The sequence below is a fragment of the Somniosus microcephalus genome, chromosome 31 (genome assembly GCF_052327205.1).
Source record: "Somniosus microcephalus isolate GS21.2 chromosome 31, FLI_Smic_1.0, whole genome shotgun sequence".
Taxonomy (NCBI): domain Eukaryota; kingdom Metazoa; phylum Chordata; class Chondrichthyes; order Squaliformes; family Somniosidae; genus Somniosus; species Somniosus microcephalus.
In genome coordinates this window covers 23651791-23670540 of record NC_141017.1, presented here as the reverse complement: position 1 = coordinate 23670540, position 18750 = coordinate 23651791, and the positions used below count along the sequence as shown (strand labels likewise).

The 18750-nt window shown below is 49.9% G+C and overlaps 1 protein-coding gene across 2 annotated transcripts in view; it reads right to left on the bottom strand.

Moving 5' to 3' along the window:
* The window catches only part of LOC147097643 (coiled-coil and C2 domain-containing protein 1A-like), a 140447-nt gene that overhangs the window by 11956 nt on the left and 109741 nt on the right, over nt 1–18750 (bottom strand). The window contains exon 29 of one of the 2 annotated variants that reach the window (XR_015074320.1): nt 16815–17186. Coding sequence is in view for 1 of the 2 variants with exons in the window: in XM_085971629.1 (XP_085827755.1) it covers nt 17166–17186 (21 nt within the window). In the remaining variant the exon portion in view is untranslated. Of the gene's footprint in view, nt 1–15762; nt 17187–18750 lie in introns of those variants that run through there. The other variant, XM_085971629.1, reaches the window with a different exon arrangement.

Sequence of the window (18750 nt, the reverse complement as noted above, 5' to 3'; positions counted from 1 at the left end):
AGCCAATTTGTGCACTGCCAGCCCCCACAAACAACAATGAACACAACAATGAGTTGACCGACCAATCCAATATGTTGAGGGAGGAACGTTGGTCAGGCCAATGGGAGAACTTTTTTTATTCGTTTTTATGGGATGTGGGCGTCACTGGCAAGGCCAGCATTTATTGCCCATCCCTGATTGCCCTTGAGAAGGTGGTGGTGAGCCGCCTTCTTGAACCACTGCAGTCCGTGTGGCGAAGGTGCTCCCACAGTGCTGTGAGGGAGTTTTCTGCTCTTCAAATAGTCCCATGGGATAGTTAATGTCCACCTGAACCAGTGGAATAGGCAAGCAGGGGCCTTACTTTAACATATCAAAGGACAGCATCTCCTACAATGCAGCACTCCTTCATACTGCACTGGACTGTCGATCTAGATTGCCCTCCAGCTGGGCTTCTGATCTAGAGGTTTATCCGGAGCCATTCCTTAGATTGTATTCTGATATTCTTCAGCTATCTACCTATAGTCCGTGAGTCTTACGCAGGATCATTTCTCCCCCCTAAAGTCATGCTCTGCTGTTTCGATGTACCCCATCTCATGGAGAAATCAGCAAGGACTACACTTAATGTAGGTTATGGTGATGGGAGGGATTGTACGGTGTACGGTAAACACTGGGGGCAGACATGGACAACTTATCTACTATGCAACTGGAGTCACCTTGGGAGGTTCTGTCAAGATGCATCCACCTCCAAATTTCTCTCATTCTCGGTTTAATTTTATTCCTTTCAGTTGCCACTTCTCACAGTGAAGGTCTATTGGCCTGCTGTGACGTCCTTAAAATTATACCAGGGCTAAATTATGGGTTGCTTAGACTAGACTTGTATTCTCTCAAGTATAGAAGGTTATGGGGTGATCTAATTGAGGTGTTTAAGATGGTTAAAGGAGTTGATAGGGTAGATAGGGTTGTAGTTCATCCATACAGAGTCTCCTAATCACAACAGCCAGCTACTTCTTGCAGGATTCCAGGTTTTCTGGGCATTGCTGTTTACGTGGACCTTGCTTTGTGTGTGGATTCACTGCCGCAATTCCTACACAGTTTGACCCTGCGCTCTTTTTATTATAGTTATTATAATTTTTTTTAAATTCGTATATGGGATGTGGGCGTCGTTGACAAGGCCGGCATTTATTGCCCATCCCTAGTTGCCCTTGAGAAGGTGGTGGTGAGCCACCTTCTTGAACCGCTGCAGTCTGTGTGGTGTTAGGGAGGGAGTTCCAGGATTTTGACCCAGTGACGATGAAGGATCTGCGATATACTTCGAAGTCAGGATGGGGTGTGACTTGGAGGTGGTGGTGTTCCCATGCGCCTGCTGCCCTTGTCCTTCTAGGTGGAAGAGGTCGTGGGTTTGGGAGGTGCTGCCGAAGAAGCCTTGGCGAGTTGCTGCAGTGCATCTTGTAGATGGTACACACTGCAGCCATGGTGCACTGGTGGTGGAGGGAGTGAATGTTTAAGGTGGTGGATGGCGTGCCAATCAAGCGGGCTGCTTTGTCCCGGATGGTGTCGAGCTTCTTGAGTGTTGTTGGAGCTGCACTCATCCAGACAAGCGGAGAGTATTCCATCCAATTGTTCAGCTCATAACACAACGATGACCACATGCCATAGTTGGGAGTACTGTGTGCAGTCATAGGAACAGGAGTAGGCCATTCAGCCCCTTGAGCCAGTTTTGTCCTAACAATATATGATTTTATTTGAAGTAATGGGCCAGAAATTCCAGAACGGGGCTTGCAGCGCGTGCAAGCCCCGTATTTGCACTTACCCCGCGCTCCTGCCAATCAGCTCCAGGGACGCCTGCACTTCCAGAAACTGAAACAAGAATCCCGGGCAGCGTATGACGTCACGCCGCCCAGGAGTGCAGCCAGCGCGGACCCAGGAGCGTGCAGTGTAAGTGAGACACGCCCCTTGAGGTCTCAGTTTCACTGGACACGCCCCCAATGTTTCTGTCAAGCTACTTTGCTTTTTTACATGCAAAGCAGCAGTTTAAATAGGTTTTTGGAAGTTTTTTCAAGATTTTGGTAACTTTTATAAAATTTTTAAAATGTTTACATTATTTTGAGTAATCTGAAGTAGTTTTAAAGAGAATTAAAGCAATTTAAAGACTTTTAAAAGCCCTAAAAGAATTTTTTAAATTCCATTTATTTATTTAGCAATGTCGTCGTCATACGTGTCTTCACACTGTTCCCTTTGGGGAACTGTATGAAGTGGTGGAAGGATTTATGGCCGTGATTAACGCTCATTCCGTGACCGTAACCATCTTTGAACCAGCCATTAGGGCGGTTAGTCCTATGGCGGGAGGGTTTTACGGGCTCCCACAAGCTATACAAGGAGGGGGGGCCACCCACACCCACAGACGCAAATATCCCACTGGATGTCAACCCAGAATTTAGAGCCGGAGCTCCGACTCCACTTGCCGGGACTGTCTGGAGCGGGGTTCGAAACCCTACCCAGATCTGGCCCAGCGGCGGGGATCCTACCGCTATGACAAACGCCCAATCCGATTAGCAACGTGAAATGGCAGCATAGGGCTCCAGTCACGGGGAGGGAAAAGGCGCAGGAAACGTATGGGTGTCACCTTTTGTGCGGAGTGGGCCTTTTGCGTAGCAGTAAGCATCCCCTCCGCTGGGCCAGAAGGAGTAGGGTTTTGAACCCCACTCCAGACAGTCCCGGCAAGTGGAGTCGGAGCTCCAACTTTAAATTCTGGGTGGACAGCCAGCGGGATACTTGCGTCCGTGGGTGTTGGTGGCCCCCCCCTCCCTCAGATGGGTTGTGGGAGCCCGTAAAACCCTCCCGCCATAGGACTAACCACCCTAATGGCTGGTTCAAAGATGGTTACGGTCACGGAATGAGCGTTAATCACGGCCATAAATCCTTCCACCACTTCATACAGTTCCCCAAAGGGAACGGTGTGAGGATACGTCCGATGATGACCTCTTGCGCAATGCACCTCCTTGGACCCTCAGTCGCAGATGCGAGGGGGCAAGTTGTGCAAGTGTTAAATTTTTTATTTTATTGACATGTAAAATGTTGGCCCAATAATTCCCTTCCAAATGCGCTAGTACGGTCGGGGTACTTACGCATCTGGCCGGATGAAATGCCGGTTTTCAGCATGCACAGTGCATGTGGGGAAAACCGGCATTTCCTGTCCTCTGAACGAAGGGGTTCAGGGGCAGAACGCGTGCGACTGCACATGCAGCGCGTGCGCAGTATAATTCGCCGCTTTCATTAATGCTTTCAGTGAGGTCCAGTCATTACAACTTACACATGAAAAAAGCATGGGTACAGTTGCTACAGAGGAAGATATTTCTTATCGTGGAGCTTCTGAAAGTATGTATGTCTGTATATATTCCTTTGCGTGTTATGTATATATTCCTTTACTTATGTGTATGAATGTATTATTTAATTATGACTTTCAGAGAAAGTAACTTATTGGAAAATCATAATTAAAAACATACATTCATAGTAAAGGAATATAAAACATACATACATATACGTAAAGGAATATATGTGGACATACATACATAACTCATTCTCACATTCCATTCACACAGCCACAATTGCTCCTTCTACCTACCGTTCTGAAAACCCTTTAAAAAAAAAAAAAATTTAACTTTAAAACTTACTTAAAATTTCTTAAAATAACTTCCCTCCCTTTCCCAAACAAAAATATTGCATTTCAAAAGCTCCACGATAAAATATATCTTCCTCCGCAGCCAATGAACCACTTTACACTTGCTTTTTTTCAGTGTAAGTTCTGAGGACTTACCCTCACGGATTTCATGAACGAAATCCACGAAGTTCACTGCGCAAGCGCTGCCTGTGCAGTCGCACGCGCTCGAGGTCTGGAAATGCCGGCGTTCCCCGCATGCGCTGTTCCTGCTGAACGCCGGCATTTCCAACGGCCAGAAGCGTGAGTACCCCGAGCGCACTCACGCTTCTGGCCTGGAATTTCTGGCCCATTGTTCTTAATTTGCTTTTTCCATGCGGTTTACTAATTTATATACATCTTGTGAAGTCCCCTCCTGTTGAGGTTAAAAGACCCAAGTTTTTCTAATCTTTGCTCAAGAAAAAGTTAAGGACAAGAGGATGTTCTATGAGTACCAAGTTCGCCCCTCCAGTACCTGAATTCATCCACCTTGGCTCTTAACTGTGTAGCTGAGGCAGAAGGGCTTGGTTATACCACCTCCTGACGAGCTTTCTGGGAATTAAGGGAAAGACCGACTTGCATTTCTATAGAGCCTTTCACAACCACCGGACGTCTCAAAGCGCTTTACAGCCAAATGAAGCACTTTTTTTGAAGTGGAGTCACTGTTGTAACGTGGGAAATGGGGATCGGGCGGGAAGGTGGAGTCGAGGTCGAAGATCAGCCGCGATCTTATTGAATGGAGGAGCAGGCTCGAGGGGCCATATGGCCGACTCCGGCTTCCAATTCTCATGCTCTTACATTCTTTCTCGAACTTGCATTTCGATAGCGCCTTTCACGACCTCAGGACGTCCGAAAGCGCTTTGCAGCCAATGAAGTCGTGTTGCCCCTAAGATCATTTGCAATGATCGCGAGGTCCCGCGCGGGCCGCTCGACAGCGCCTGCCGCTGGAAGAGATAACGCGCAAATTTAAAGGGGCCGCGCGGGGGGAAAAAAAATTAGAGGGAACATCGCAATGAAGTAAATATTTTTTTTGGAAGTGTAGTCACTGCTGTAACGTAGGAAACGTGGTAGCCAATTTGCACACAGCAAGGTCCGACAAACAGGGCCGACACCCTTCTTTCATCCTTGAATTTTACATAGCAAAGAGAAAACAGAAGGGGGGGAATACTTACCAAATAACCCCTCACAATAATGCAGCTGGTGTTAATGCAGTGAAAACTATTGCTAGGAAAGTAAAAGAAACACAACTGCTGGTTAGCAGTTCTTCCTGTATCCTTTATTATGAACAATATAATCTCCACTTTATACATTACATTCCAATCTGTAAGACATTCAGTACAGAGTTTGCAGGCACCTCATTAAATTCAAAACACCCTCCCCCCCCACCCCATCACCAAAGTCACCGTCAAGAGATGGAAATAACAAGCATCGTTCAGCAATCTGTGCAAAACGCAGGTCAAGTGCACAACATCCAGGGGAATCGCAGCCCCTGTAACCTCACCTCAGGCCCCCAGGATCGGTCCTGACACACTGCTGCACGAGACTGGAATAGCTGCTCCATTCCCAAGTTTAGAGTGTTTAGGGTGGTCTCCATTTCAGAGACAGGGAGTTAGTGTGGGCTCTTCCATAAACACGGACAGGGATGAAGAGCCAGGGGCAATTTTTTTATTCTGCCGGTTACTCAATGGGTCTGAAAGAATTAAAGCGTACGCACAAACCTTTGGGCCCTCCTCAGCTGGATCTAGGTGTGTTTTTGTGCAGTGACGTAGGCACTCACCGCCCTTCTGGTAACTATCGAAGGTGGCGGGTAAGGCAAGTGAAAGCTGTCGATCACAACTGAAGTCTGAACTGGAAAGCAGAGGTGGGCAAGTCACCCCACGCCCTTTACCGAATGCTGGGAGAGGCCACCACTGGACATCTCATTGCTCCTGCCCCTACAACGCAAAGCCTTTACCAATACCTTAGACCTGACCCGCGGAAGGCGGGGGGGGGGGGGGGGGGGGAAAAGACATCCACCACCCAGTAGGGCAAGGCAGCACTTGGAATGCCACCTGGGGGACAGTCAGTGTGCGGTCACACCACATGCACTGCGGTGAGGGTTACAGGGGGTCAAGTAGATCCCCAGCTAGGCTGCATCTACTGTCTGAATGGCTGGTGCATTCTAATATTGGCAGACCTTGCTTTGAAGTGATTCCAGTTAGGGTAGGAGCTCCCCACGAAGAGGAGGGAGGAATCATCCTGAGCTGCTGCTCTCGAACAGAACCTGGGGAACTGCCTCACCCAGGGGCAGATCAACTACAACACCACCCCCCCTCCATTCAGTTGGACAATGCCAACCAGCGCAGGGGAGAAAACCAAAATACATTCACAATTAAAAAAAAAGTTAAGGCACTACATCGTTATTGCCTGAACAGGAGCAGATTAAGACTCGGAGAGGTTTCGTTCTGACCTCATTCCCTCCTAGTCATCAGATTATTATCCCCTCTATAAACTAAATGATCTCCCACCGTCTGCTCAGTAAACAGTTAGTACAGCACTTTCCCCTTCTAGGGAAATGCTAACTGTTACCTCGAATACAAGATAAGTGTTTGAAATTTCCTCCTGAATACATTAGTGTTTAACAAGCCCGGTGACCCAGGCCCCGCCTCCCACTGACTCAGACCCTGCCTCCTCCAATCCCCTTCACCGTCTCTTCCCCACCTAATACCATTGCTAGGAGTGTCACATTTTCTAGGTGTGTGCTGGTTACTGAATGACGACATCAGCTCCTGCCCGTCAAAATTATTGCAAGCAAATACAGAAAACGTGAAATCTGAAAATGCTGCCAACACACGACAGGTTGGTCAGCATGTGGAGGGGAGGGTGGGTCACCGTTTGACGTGGGACCCAGCCTCGGCTCTGAACAGACGTGAAGTTTACGGTCCCCTTTGGACGCTGATGACCTGCTGCTCTTTTTGCTGTACCCAGACCTGGATCCTCACTGCACCGAAAATGCTGGAAATACACGGCAGGCGCACAAAGTGCCTGGAAAATGAGAAACCGGAGGTCAACGGTTCAGGTGCCGACCTTTCAGCAGTGCTGGCTTGAAGAGTCAACCCCAGAAACATTAACCCTCCCGTTTCTCTTACAGATGCTTTATAAAACACTGCTTGGGCCTCAGCTGGAGGATGGAGTCCAGTTCTGGGCACCGCACTTTAGCAAGGATGTCAAGGTCTTGCAGAGGGTGCAGAGGAGATTTACTAGAATGGTAGCACAATTCACACTTCATCTAGAGCCATCCTTTGTTTCTTAACCTGTCCCATTACCATCTCCTCTCGCCTTGAATATCTCTTAATGTCTCTTCATCTCTCCTGCCTTCCAGCCTATCACAGACCTTCCCTTTTGTTCTTTCACCCCCTCCCCCATTTCCCAGCCCCTACACTTGCTTAAAAATCTGTTCCGTTTCCTGTTTTTTTCCAGTTCTGATGAAAGGTCATCGACCTGAAATGTTAACTCTGTTTCTCTCTTCGCAGATGCTGCCTGACCGGCTCTCCAGCATTTTCTGTTTTTATTTCAGATTTCCAGCATCTGCAGTATTTTCTTTGTTTTTTCACTAGAATGGTGCCGGGGATGAAGGACTCCAGTTACACAGAGAGACTGGAGAAGCTGGGATTGTTCTCTTTAGAGCAGAGAAGGCTAAAGGGGAGATTTGATAGAGTATTCAAAGTCATGAAGGGTTTTGATAGGGTAAATAAGGAGAAAATATTTCCAGTGGTAGGAGGGTCAGTAACCAGAGGACACAGATTTAAGACAATCGGTAAAAAAAAAGGCAAGGGAGGAGATGAGGAGAATATTTTAAAAAACTCAGCGAGTCGTTATGATCTACAATGCACTGCCTGAAAGGGTGATGAAAGCAGATAGTAACTTGCAAAAGGGAATTGGATAAATACTTGAAGGTGAAACATTTGCAGGGCTAGGGGGAAAGAGCAGGGGGAGTGGGACTAATTGGAGAGCTCTTTCAAAGAGCTGGCACAGGGACAATGGGCCAAATGGCCTCCTTCTGTGCTGTACTATTCTACGTTTTGATGCCGACAGACTCGTTGTGCATGTCCAGTATTTTCTTTTGATTTCAGATTTGCAGCATTCATCAAATATCACCCCCCCGAATCTCTTTTTCTCAGTTTGACAAAAATTGTACAACTCCTGCAAATGTTGGTCCTGGCGGGCGAGAAGGGGACTGCAAGAGCCACTCCTCTTGTTTGCGTTGCGAGGTCTGCCAGCACTTGGCGCTAACCAGCTGTTCGCAGCTCTGTGCTAGAGGTACAAGAGACCAGAGACAGCAGGAAATGCAAAGACACGCTCTTCATTCAGAACAGACCACCTTTCAAGAACCGGACCACGAAAGGTTGTTCGATTTCCACCCCCCCCCGCCAAAGTGTGCCCATCAATCTGGGCCAAGTGGGCACAGATCTGTAAAGTCTGTGGGTTGTATAACAAAGTAATACACAGACTACAAGAGTAACTTAAACAGGACTTTACTATTCGAAGGTCAGGGCGAATCTGCCCAATAAATTCTGCCACAGCACTTATATACCGGTGTGGTCACTGTCGGTATTACAGTATACAGCAGCCAGGATAAAGTAGTGCCACACCTAAAATAGTTCTCTTAAAGGTGGACGGTTACATACACTACAATCCTCCCTTTTTAGCTTACAACATACTTATTCCCCATTAAACATAACCTCCTAACATATATCCAACTTTATGTTAAAACAGTTCACAGATGTAATCTCTGCGGAAACAGTTCACAGATTCAGTCTCTGCGGGAAACAGTTCACAGATTCAATCTCGGTGGATGCGCCTTCCGTGCTTCTTGACTCGGTCCTGACAACGCCTCAGTGGTGCAGCAGTTCCCCGTGGTGTAGTCGGTTCACGTTGCTGGAGTGACTCATCCAATAGTCCTTCACTGGACTTAACAGCTTGAACTTCCGTCCTTCTGAACCAGCATTGTTGGCTTGTAAAACTTGAGTACCTTGGGAAGTTTTCTACTTCCAAACTGATTTGGCTCCGTTCGCCGGGACCCCGTGCGTGATCTAATAGTGATGATGATGGTCCAGGTGATCATCATTTTCTGCTTCGTCTTTTCCTTTTCTGCTTCTTGGAGACTCTCGGGGCTCCATTGTCAGCTGCCAGCTGCCTGCACAGTTCCTCCCGTAGTAGCGCCACCATCTCCCGATGTTCCTTAGACTTTTTGTGATTCATCAAGGTTTCTGCACTTTGGGAGTTTTCATCACAAGCTGGGCAGAACAGGTCCTCGTAATATTCGGTGTCGCTCAACAGGTCATGGTAATATTCGGTGTCGTCCTGAGCTAAGCCAGCGGGAGGGTCTTCTATTTCCTCCTTGCCCAGCTGAACGTTAGCCGACTTTTGTTCTAAATCCCGACATCTGTCCTGAAGAGACTTCATCATGCGTTCAGCTTCATCCCGCTTTTTCTGGGCTTCCTGCAAGTCTTTTACTAATGACCTCATTTGTGATTTCAATACTTCAACTTCATTCGGAGATTGATTGATCGGACCATTCAATCCCTCTACTGAAGTAGCTGTTTCAGCATTCTGTTGTTCTGCATTGACGTGAGGCAGCGTACTTTCAGCATCCAAGAGCGGCTCTGCTGCAGTCTTCTCAGTCTGTGTTGCCACCTCAGCTATTTCAATAACCTTTGAGAGTTCCGAACCCCTTTTCTTTGAAGATTGAGGCTCGTGTTCAAGTTTTTCCCATTTCAGGGTCTTGTCCCTCAGCATATGAAGAAGTTGGCTGACTGTTAACTCTTCTGCCATCATCCGTTTCCCATTAGCTGCAGGGCTGTTTATAAACTTGCCCTGGGGCTCCTTTGCTGTTTCTACTTTGCCATCATCCGCAGCCTCCACCATTCGAATTTCCACAAATGAATCGTCCGGTGATGCTGCACCCAACTTCAGTAGGAGCTCGGAAGTCATGTCGACCAAATCAGCCTTTTCTGCCTGCAACCTGCTAACAAGCGCCTTCAGTTGCTGCACATCTTGTTCCACCAGATTAGAGCACGCACCTTCAGAAACCGAATCAGCTTTGATTCGTTTGGCCTCCCCTCGCAGACGGTTTGTGTGCTCCTGCTCCCTTTTCTCCCTCAGCTGCTTCTGTTGTCTTTCCAGATTCTCCCATTCGGTGTCATAGAACTTTTTCATTGCTTTCATCTCTTGTTCGAGACGGCAACTCAATTGCTCTAATTGCTGTCGTAATTTGAAATAAGTTTGAGTTCGAGCTCGGTGTTCCTCAGTAATGTATATGTCTGTAAACTGAACAGACTCAGAATTCTCTGTCAAACTATGTTGTTGTTGTTCAGTGGAGTTCTGTTCTGAAACTTTGTTCTCCTCTGGAGCATAAGCCTTTATGCACGCCTTCGTTTTTCCAACCTTAGTCAGCAAGTCCATTTTAGCCTTGTCTTTCATACTTGGGCTGGACTTATCGTCATCCGTTTCAGAGTCTGAGCTGATTGTCCGCACCGAGTCCTCACTCGTTATTGCTTTTAGGTAGTGCCATTCCATGTCTATTTTCTTGATCCACTCCCGTCCTAGAAGTGGTGGTCCTCCCTCAGGTAGTACATATAAGTCCATTCCTGGGTGTTCTTTGCCCCTGTCTCTCACCTTGACTCTTATCTTTCCCATGGGGTATACTTTATGCCCCATGTATGTCTGCAATACGAACTTGGTATCTCTCAAGGGTATATGTGAGAATAGCCGGTTGTAATCCCTTCGATTTATGACTGATAGGGCTGATCCAGTGTCCAACTCCATTTTTACTTGGACTCCGGCTATTTTTAGCATGACCCAGATAGTTTGTAGGTCAGCTTCCTTACTCACATTGTGAATTCTCAGACTACCCAGTTCCTGGCCGTTTGGGTCTGAATCCGAATTCGGTTCATCTGAACTCTTCTCAGCCACCTTGTGTACTTTGTTGTACTTTTCCTGTGATGGTTTTCTTTGGTTGTTGGTCTTCTTCCCTGACCGGCATACTTTAGCTATGTGACCCAGTTTGCCACATTTTCTACATTCCTGGTTTTTAAACCAGCATTGGTTCTGATCGTGTGTTGTCTTCCCACAACGATAACATTTCGTTGTACCCGAAGTAATTTGATCCACACTGAGTACCGCTGCCTTTAGCTGCATTTCCGCAGTTCCTTTCGCTGCGGCTTCGTGTGATGCTGCAATAAGAACAGCTCTCTCAAGTGTAAGGTCGTTCTCTTCGAGCAGTCGCTTTTGCGTTCCTTCCTTCGACAACCCGCACACGAACTTGTCTCGCAATGCCTCTGTCAGATTTCCTCCAAACTGGCAGTATTTCGCTAATCTACGCAGTTCGACCAAGTATTCCGCGTTGCTTTCCTCTTTCCGTTGCGTTCTCGCATAAAATTTGAATCGTTCCGCCAACATCAGCGGTGTGGCGTTCAAGTGATCCTTCAGAACAGCAACAATATTATCGAAAGTCTGATCCGCCGGTTTAGCTGGTGATAGAAGATGCTTCAATAACCCGTATGTCTTCGCGCCCATCGAGTTTAGCAAGGTTATAGCTTTATCATCATCTTCTATTTTATTGGCCTCACAATATATCTCGATACGTTCTACGTACGTGGCCCAATCTTCCACCTCGGCATCGAAGTTGTTGATGTTACCATGCTTAGGCATCTTCACTATCTCTCACTATCTTTCTGCGAAACAACAGGATTTCTCTAACTTTTTCTTTTTTTTTTCCAAAAATGGCGGTTTCCCGCGCTGGTCTTCTTCCCCGCCTACTGGCAAAATGGCGGTTTCCCGCGCTTGTCTTCTTCCCCCCTACTGGCAAAATGGCAGTTTCCCGCTCCTGACTTCTTCCTCTGGTGGGAGGGGTAAGCTTTGCCCTCGGGCGACAACCGCTGGTTTACGGGGTTTGTAGCCTGTGCGCCGGCTTCAGTTTATTCTGAAGCGCGCGCTAGAAAAGCTGATCGCGTTCCTTGTTCCCCCCCCCCTTCTTTTCGGCAGGGGCAACCGGCGCTGGGGACAACCAGTTGGCGTCGGACAGATCCAGCTCCTGGTCCTTCACGGCAGCTGCTGCAAGCCGCTGGCTGGAACCTCGCTCGGTCTCTCTCGCTCGCTCTCTCTCGGGCTCTGTCTCTCCCGCTCGCGCGGCTCTCCCTCAGCGACTTTAAACGCCTCTCCCAGACCTCCCGCAGTCCGGTCCTTTCCTCCCCGGCTGCGGCTGATTCTTCGCGGGTTATTTAGTTATTTATTTATTTATTGCCTCCGCGCCTTATGATCCCGGTCGCAGCGCCTCGCGGCCTCGGTAGGTGCCTGGCCTTTTTCGCGCCGTCGCGGTCTAGTCGTCTCACGACACTCCCCAGCCCGCTTGTACCGTGGCTTCTGCTCCACGCTGCCCCTGTCTCAGCGCCTCTGGGCCCGACTTCTGTCCGGCTCCTTTCCCCCTCGACCGTGGTCGAGTGCACCGCCCTTATCCTCCGTTTATTTGTTTCTATTTTCCCTTTACTCACAGTCACCGTGGCCGACTTGCTTCTCGTGTTGATCGGCTCACTCACCACCGTGGCAGAAGGGACAATCCGTGCCTGTTGCTGATGGAAGACTTCGTGTTTGAATCTTCCTCCTTTCTTGGTCTGCAGACTCGAGTTTTCTCTCAGCAAAACGACGAGGGCTGGTGCCTCTTTTCGACGCTCGTTTACTTCTTCAGAAGCATCGTTGCCGCAGGGCAAGATCGAACCCGTCGCCACTGCAAAGTCCGTGGGCCGTATAGCGAAGTAATACACAGACTACAAGAGTAACTTAAACAGGACTTTACTATTCGAAGGTCAGGGCGAATCTGTCCAATAAATTCTGCCACAGCACTTATATACCAGTGTGGTCACCGTCGGTATTACAGTATACAGCAGCCAGGATAAAGTAGTGCCACACCTAAAATAGTTCTCTTAAAGGTGGACGGTTACATACAATAGTTCTCTTAAAGGTAGAACAGTTACATACACTACAAGATCCACCACAGCATTCTTGTATTTAAGCTTTTTCCCCCGAGATGACAAAAATCACCACTCCCTGCAACACCGCAGTAAACCAGAAGCCCAACCACGCGAATGTGGTTTGACCCCATCTCCAACATCTGGACTGTGCTTCCTTCACAGACCCCTCGGCAGTTCAACCACAATATACACGTGTGTTTGTATAATACAAATCTGCGTGTGCGTATATACGTACATATCTTCATACATGTACACGTTCATATACGTGCTGCATTGAGGCACTCTCCCCTACTGGAATCACTGCTATGTCTGTCAGTATACACAGCAATGCCAAATTAATGCTTTTTAAATAAATATATTATTAATACTCTGGTGCAATTTAGTGTGCTATCTTTTAGGGGTCTGTCTGTCTGTCTGTTATACACTCAAAAGTTATAGAGCGTACCTACACATATGTTATATCAAAAGAAAGCTGATGATCAGCGGAGTGTCATAGGCATATTTACTTTTTGGTCAGACAAAAATTGTTCGGACAGAATACAAAAAACGTTCAAAAATCCGCTCATTAGCGGTTGACCAATCCTACCGCTCATTAGCGTTGAGTGACGTGATGGTTGGCCAATCCTACAGTTCAGTGACCTGGTGGTTGACCAATCGGTGCGTCACGGGGGGCGTTTCATTCCGTGTGTGGGCGGGCCTAATCCTGCAGCCTCCCGAAATGTTGCCGCCATTTTTAAAATACCGACAGCGACAGCACCAGCTCAACAAACCCCCACATTGTGGCTCCGGCACAGTATCCCGCTCCCGGCCCACCGGAGCGGGAGGAGAGTTGGGCTCACTCGGGCCGGGCCGGCCCTGACAACCGCTCGGCCCGAGACACAGAGTGGGGGAGCGGCAGCGGCCGGCCGTCAACCGCACGGCCCTGTAAACTGCTGTTCCACAAAAAAGCCTAGGCAACGCCGGGCCCCCCCAGCTAGTATATTGTGACCATTTGTCATGGGGTTCTACAGATAGAATCATAGAATGGGAAAGTGGAGTTGAGGTCGATGATGGCAGGAATGGCGTATGAGGAGAGATTGGGTCGATTGGGCTTATACTCGCTGGAGTTTAGAAGAATGAGAGGGGATCTCACTGAAACTTATAAAATTCTAACAGGACTAGACAGACTAGATGCAGGAAGGATGTTCCTGATGGCGGTGGAGTCCAGTCTAAGGATAAGGGGTAAGCCATTTAGGACAGAGATGAGGAGGAATTTCTTCACCCAGAGAGTGGTGAACCTGTGGAATTCTCTACCACAGAAGGCGGTTGAGGCCAATTCATTAAATATATTCAAGAAGGAGTTGGATATATTTCTTAAGGCTAAAGGGATCAATGGATATGGGAGAAGGCAGGGACAGGGTACTGAATTTGGATGATCAGCCATGATCTTACTGAATGGCGGAGCAGGCTCGAGGGGCCACATGGCCGACTCCTGCTCTTACTTATGTTCTAGGTTACAGCACAGGAGACCACCATTCGGCCCGTCGAGTCCGTGCCGCTCTCTGCAAGAGCACTTCAGCCAGTCCCACTCACCCGCCCTTTCCTCGTAGCCCTGCAAATTTCTTTCCTTCAGGTACTTATCCAATTCCCTTTTGAAAGCCGCGATTGAATCAGCCTCCAGCACCCTCTCAGGCAGTGAATTCCAAATCCAGAAGCGGGGTTGGTCAATTGTGGCAGTGAGAACTTCACAAGTTTCCCAGCGCCCGCACTGTTTGCGAGGCTGATTCGTCATCCAAGGAGGAAATGAAGAGCTGGAAAGCACCGAGAATTCGGCTAAACTTTCATCTGATTTCAATCAGATTGCGTTGTGGCTGAGCTTCAGTCTGGGTTCCTGTCCCGCCTTCTCCTTTCGAGTTGTAATGAAGCCACTGTCTCTTTGTGGTCTTATTTGGCTCTCATGCATCTCGGCATTGGCCAAAGGACAGCAGGATTCCTGAATAATAGGGTAGGGGGGGGGGAAAAGGGATGTGTGACTGTGCACAGCCAGCTCCCTCTGGCACCTGCGGCCAGGTGTCTGTGTATGTGTGTCTGCGTGCGTGCATGTAGTGTGGCGGTCAGACTCGTCTAGGGTCCCTCCCAGGGTCGAAACCCCCCGTTGACACCCACTCGCTGGGCTTGTATGTGAATGATGGTCAGCTGTGTTAGGTACCAGAGGGCTGGCAGCACTGGTGGAACCTGACCTGCCCTGGCATGGGCCGGGGCTTCGGGAGGGGAGAAAAAGAAGAAAAAAATATCAAAATCACTTTACTCAGCAGCAGTTCGAAGATCAGAACACTGCTTACTGGGGCGCTGAAACTGTGCAGAGTGTATTAACGGGAACATTGGTGTCTAGTAATCCCACACTTGTACATCCCAAAGTTAGGGATTTCCAGAATTCCCTAACCTTCTGCCTGGAATTGTAAAACACCCCTCGCCCTCCCGGACTGAGAGCAAAATCCTGACGAGCCTCCCAGTCCCGTGCTCTTGAGAACATGATGCCATTCATTGGAACACAACTTTGATTTGCTAAAACCATCACATTCCATTACAATATAATCAGAAGCCTCCATAATTGGACAATGTTGCAAGTCATTGATGGTGGTCCGGTGACAATTTTAAAATGACAATTAGCCACAAACAAAAAAAAACACACAAGCACAGAGACTACAGTCACCCTCCAGCAATTACACAGAATGGGCCGTGTGCGACCAGTGTCAAGGCAGTGTCATCATACGGAAAATAAAAAGACTTGCATTTCTATAGCGCCTTTCACGACCACCAGACGTCTCAAAGCGCTTTACAGCCAATGAAGTACTTTTTGAAGTGTAGTCACTGTTGTAATGTGGGAAACGCGGCAGTCAATTTGCGCACAGCAAGCTCCCACAAACAGCAATGTGATAATGACCAGATAATCTGTTTCTGTCATGTTGATTGGGGGATAAATATTGGCCAGGACACCGGGGATAACTCCCCTGCTCTTCTTCGAAATAGTGCCATGGGATCTTTTACGTCCAGCTGAGAGAGCAGACGGGACCTCGGTTTTAACGTCTCATCTGAAAGATGGCACCTCCGCCGGTTGCAGCACTCCCTCAGCACCGCACTAGGAGTGTCAGCCTAGCTCAAGTCCCGGGAGTGGGACTTAAACCCACAAACCTTCTGACTCTGAGGCGAGAGAGAGTGCTGCCCAATGAGCCACAGCTGACACTGTAAAGGAGGGTAGAACTCCAACGCAAACCAGTGTGAGGGACTGCCCCCCTTCCTTAAAACTCTCGGCTTAGGACCAAAACTGGGAGCTGCACTGCCAAGTGGAGAGCTTTTCATTCTGGGGGCCGGTGATCCCAACATCGAGGGGGTCACTGGCTGCTACCAACACATACGGGAGCAGATTTAATTTAAAGCCGGAGTAGAGTCTCTATTCTTTGCCGCCATTTCCCCTTGTAAATATTTTTTATAGAAATACAGTATTAGCAAAATATATGCAGCTGCAGTACCATCAAGTGCCTGCTGGTGGCACCTCTTCCTGAGCTTGCAGGACCAGTGGCCCAATCCTGGTGGATCACTAACTCCCAACTAATACTAGTCCAGGATCAGTTTGACTTCCCCCCCCCCAGCACGTCAGAGTTACAAGTGCACTTAACTCCATCTAACAAACGAAGAGCCAGACAGGCAGGAGAGATTATTCGAAACCGTAACACATCAGAAGCTGGGCCAGAAATTCAAGGCTACTCATTTATGATCATTACGGGGGGAAAAAAAACCCCACAATTGGAATAGCAGAATTAGATCCCAACGCACTGGTTCCAATTCCCGGAATCCCATGCAATAAAATGGGATTTGACTCATTCGATCTCACACTGGGCAATCGGAGAGAGAGTGCCAGTGGGTATTGAAAACTAGAACAGACTGTGGGAGGTGGGCGAATAAATTTTTATACTGTGATCGTTTGAGCATCAAATGGTGACAAAATACCGTAATCAGAAATGATTTCATGCTATTCGACTGGGTGGCGGTCAGGCAACCTCCCACAGACATGTGGGGGAGGGAGGGGGAGGGGAGGACAAGTGTAATCTGGGCAACACAAGGAGAAAAAGCGACATCATTTGTTTCGATCTTACATTCCAGCCGCTGTTGACAGGCTGTCCGAGTGTCTCCCGCACAGTGCCCACGGAGTCTGTGGGAATCTGGCGGCGTCTGTGTGTTTCGATGTCTGACGAGTTCCAAGTCTGCACAGTCTCCGTCGTATTCCCCGGGTCTGGACGCCAGGGTTGAGGGGCACGGAGGTCCTGTCAGGAGTTCCAGGGGTCGCAGGGGGCTGGCTTCAAAGAGCAGCACAGATTAATTGGCCTTTCCCATCCAACAGCCCCGAAAGTATGAGGTTTCCTTGGACATGCATGGTGCGATTAAGAAGCCATGACTGTTTACTGTAGACTGTGAGGAGGGTGTGGCACCAATCCAAAGTGCAGTCTTTATCGTCTGAATCTCTGCAGCTACATGTGGGAGTGTGGGAGAAAGCGAGCGAGAGAGAGAGAGAGGCACACAGAGCGGGGAGAGAGACAAGGGGGGGGGGGGAAGGGAGAGAGAGAGAGAGAGAGAGAAAAAGAGAGAGAGAGAGAGAGAGAGAAAGAAGGGGTGGGGAGAGAGAGAGAGAGAGAGAGAGAGAGAGAGAGAGAGAAGGGGTGGGGGGGGAGAGAGAGAGAGAGAGAGAGAGAGAAGGGGTGGGAGAGAGAGAGAGAGAGAGAGAGAGAGAGAGAGAGGGGTGGGGGGGGGAGAGAGAGAAGGGGGGTGGGGAGAGGGAAGGTGGGGGAGGGAGAGAGAAGGGTGGGGGGGGAGAGAGAGAAAGGGGTGGGGGGGGAGAGAGAGAAGGGGTGGGGGGGGAGAGAGAGAAGGGGTGGGGGGGGGTGAGAGAGAGAAGGGGTGGGGGGGAGAGAGAGAAGGGGTGGGGGGGAGAGAGAGAAGGGGTGGGGGGGGAGAGCGAGAAGGGTGGGGGGGGAGAGAGAGAAGGGGTGGGGGGGGGAGAGAGAGAAGGGGTGGGTGGGGGTGGGGGAGAGAGAGAAGGGTGGGGGGGGGAGAGAGAGAAGGGGGGGGGGGAGAGAGAGAAGGGGTGGGGGGGAGAGAGAGAAGGGGTGGGGGGTGAGAGAGAGAAGGGGTGGGGGGGAGAGAGAGAAGGGGTGGGGGGGAGAGAGAGAAGGGGTGGGGGGGAGAGAGAGAAGGGGTGGGGGGAGAGAGAGAAGGGGTGGGGGGAGAGAGAGAAGGGGTGGGGGGGAGAGAGAGAAGGGGTGGGGGGGAGAGAGAGAAGGGGTGGGGGGAGAGAGAGAAGGGGTGGGGGGAGAGAGAGAAGGGGTGGGGGGGGAGAGAGAGAAGGGGTGGGGGGAGAGAGAGAATGGTGGGGGGGAGAGAGAGAAGGGGTGGGGGGAGAGAGAGAAGGGGTGGGGGGAGAGAAGGGGGAGAGAGAAGGGGTGGGGGGAGAGAGAGAAGGGGTGGGGGGGAGAGAGAGAGGGTGGGGGGAGAGAGAGAAGGGGTGGGGGGAGAGAGAGACGGGGTGGGGGGAGAGAGAGAAGGGGTGGGGGGGAGAGAGGAGGGGTGGGGGGGAGAGAGAGAAGGGGTGGGGGAGAGAGAGAAGGTGGTGGGGGGAGAGAGAGAAGGGGTGGGGGGAGAGAGAGAAGGGGTGGGGGGGAGAGAGAGAAGGGGTGGGGGGGGAGAGAGAGAAGGGGTGGGGGGGAGAGGAGAGAAGGGGTGGGGGGGAGAGAGAGAAGGGGTTGGGGGGAGAGGGGTGGGGGGGGGGGGGGAGAAGGGGTGGGGGGGAGAGAGAGAAGGGGTGGGGGGGGAGAGAGAGAAGGGTGGGGAGAGAAGGGGTGGGGGGAGAGAGAGAAGGGGTGGGGGGGGGGGAGAGAGAGAAGGGGTGGGGGGGAGAGAGAGAAGGGGTGGGGGGGAGAGAGAGAAGGGTGGGGGGGGAGAGAGAGAAGGGGTGGGGGGGGAGAGAGAGAAGGGGTGGGGGGGAGAGAGAGAAGGGGTGGGGGGAGAGGAGAGAAGGGGTGGGGGGAGAGAGAGAAG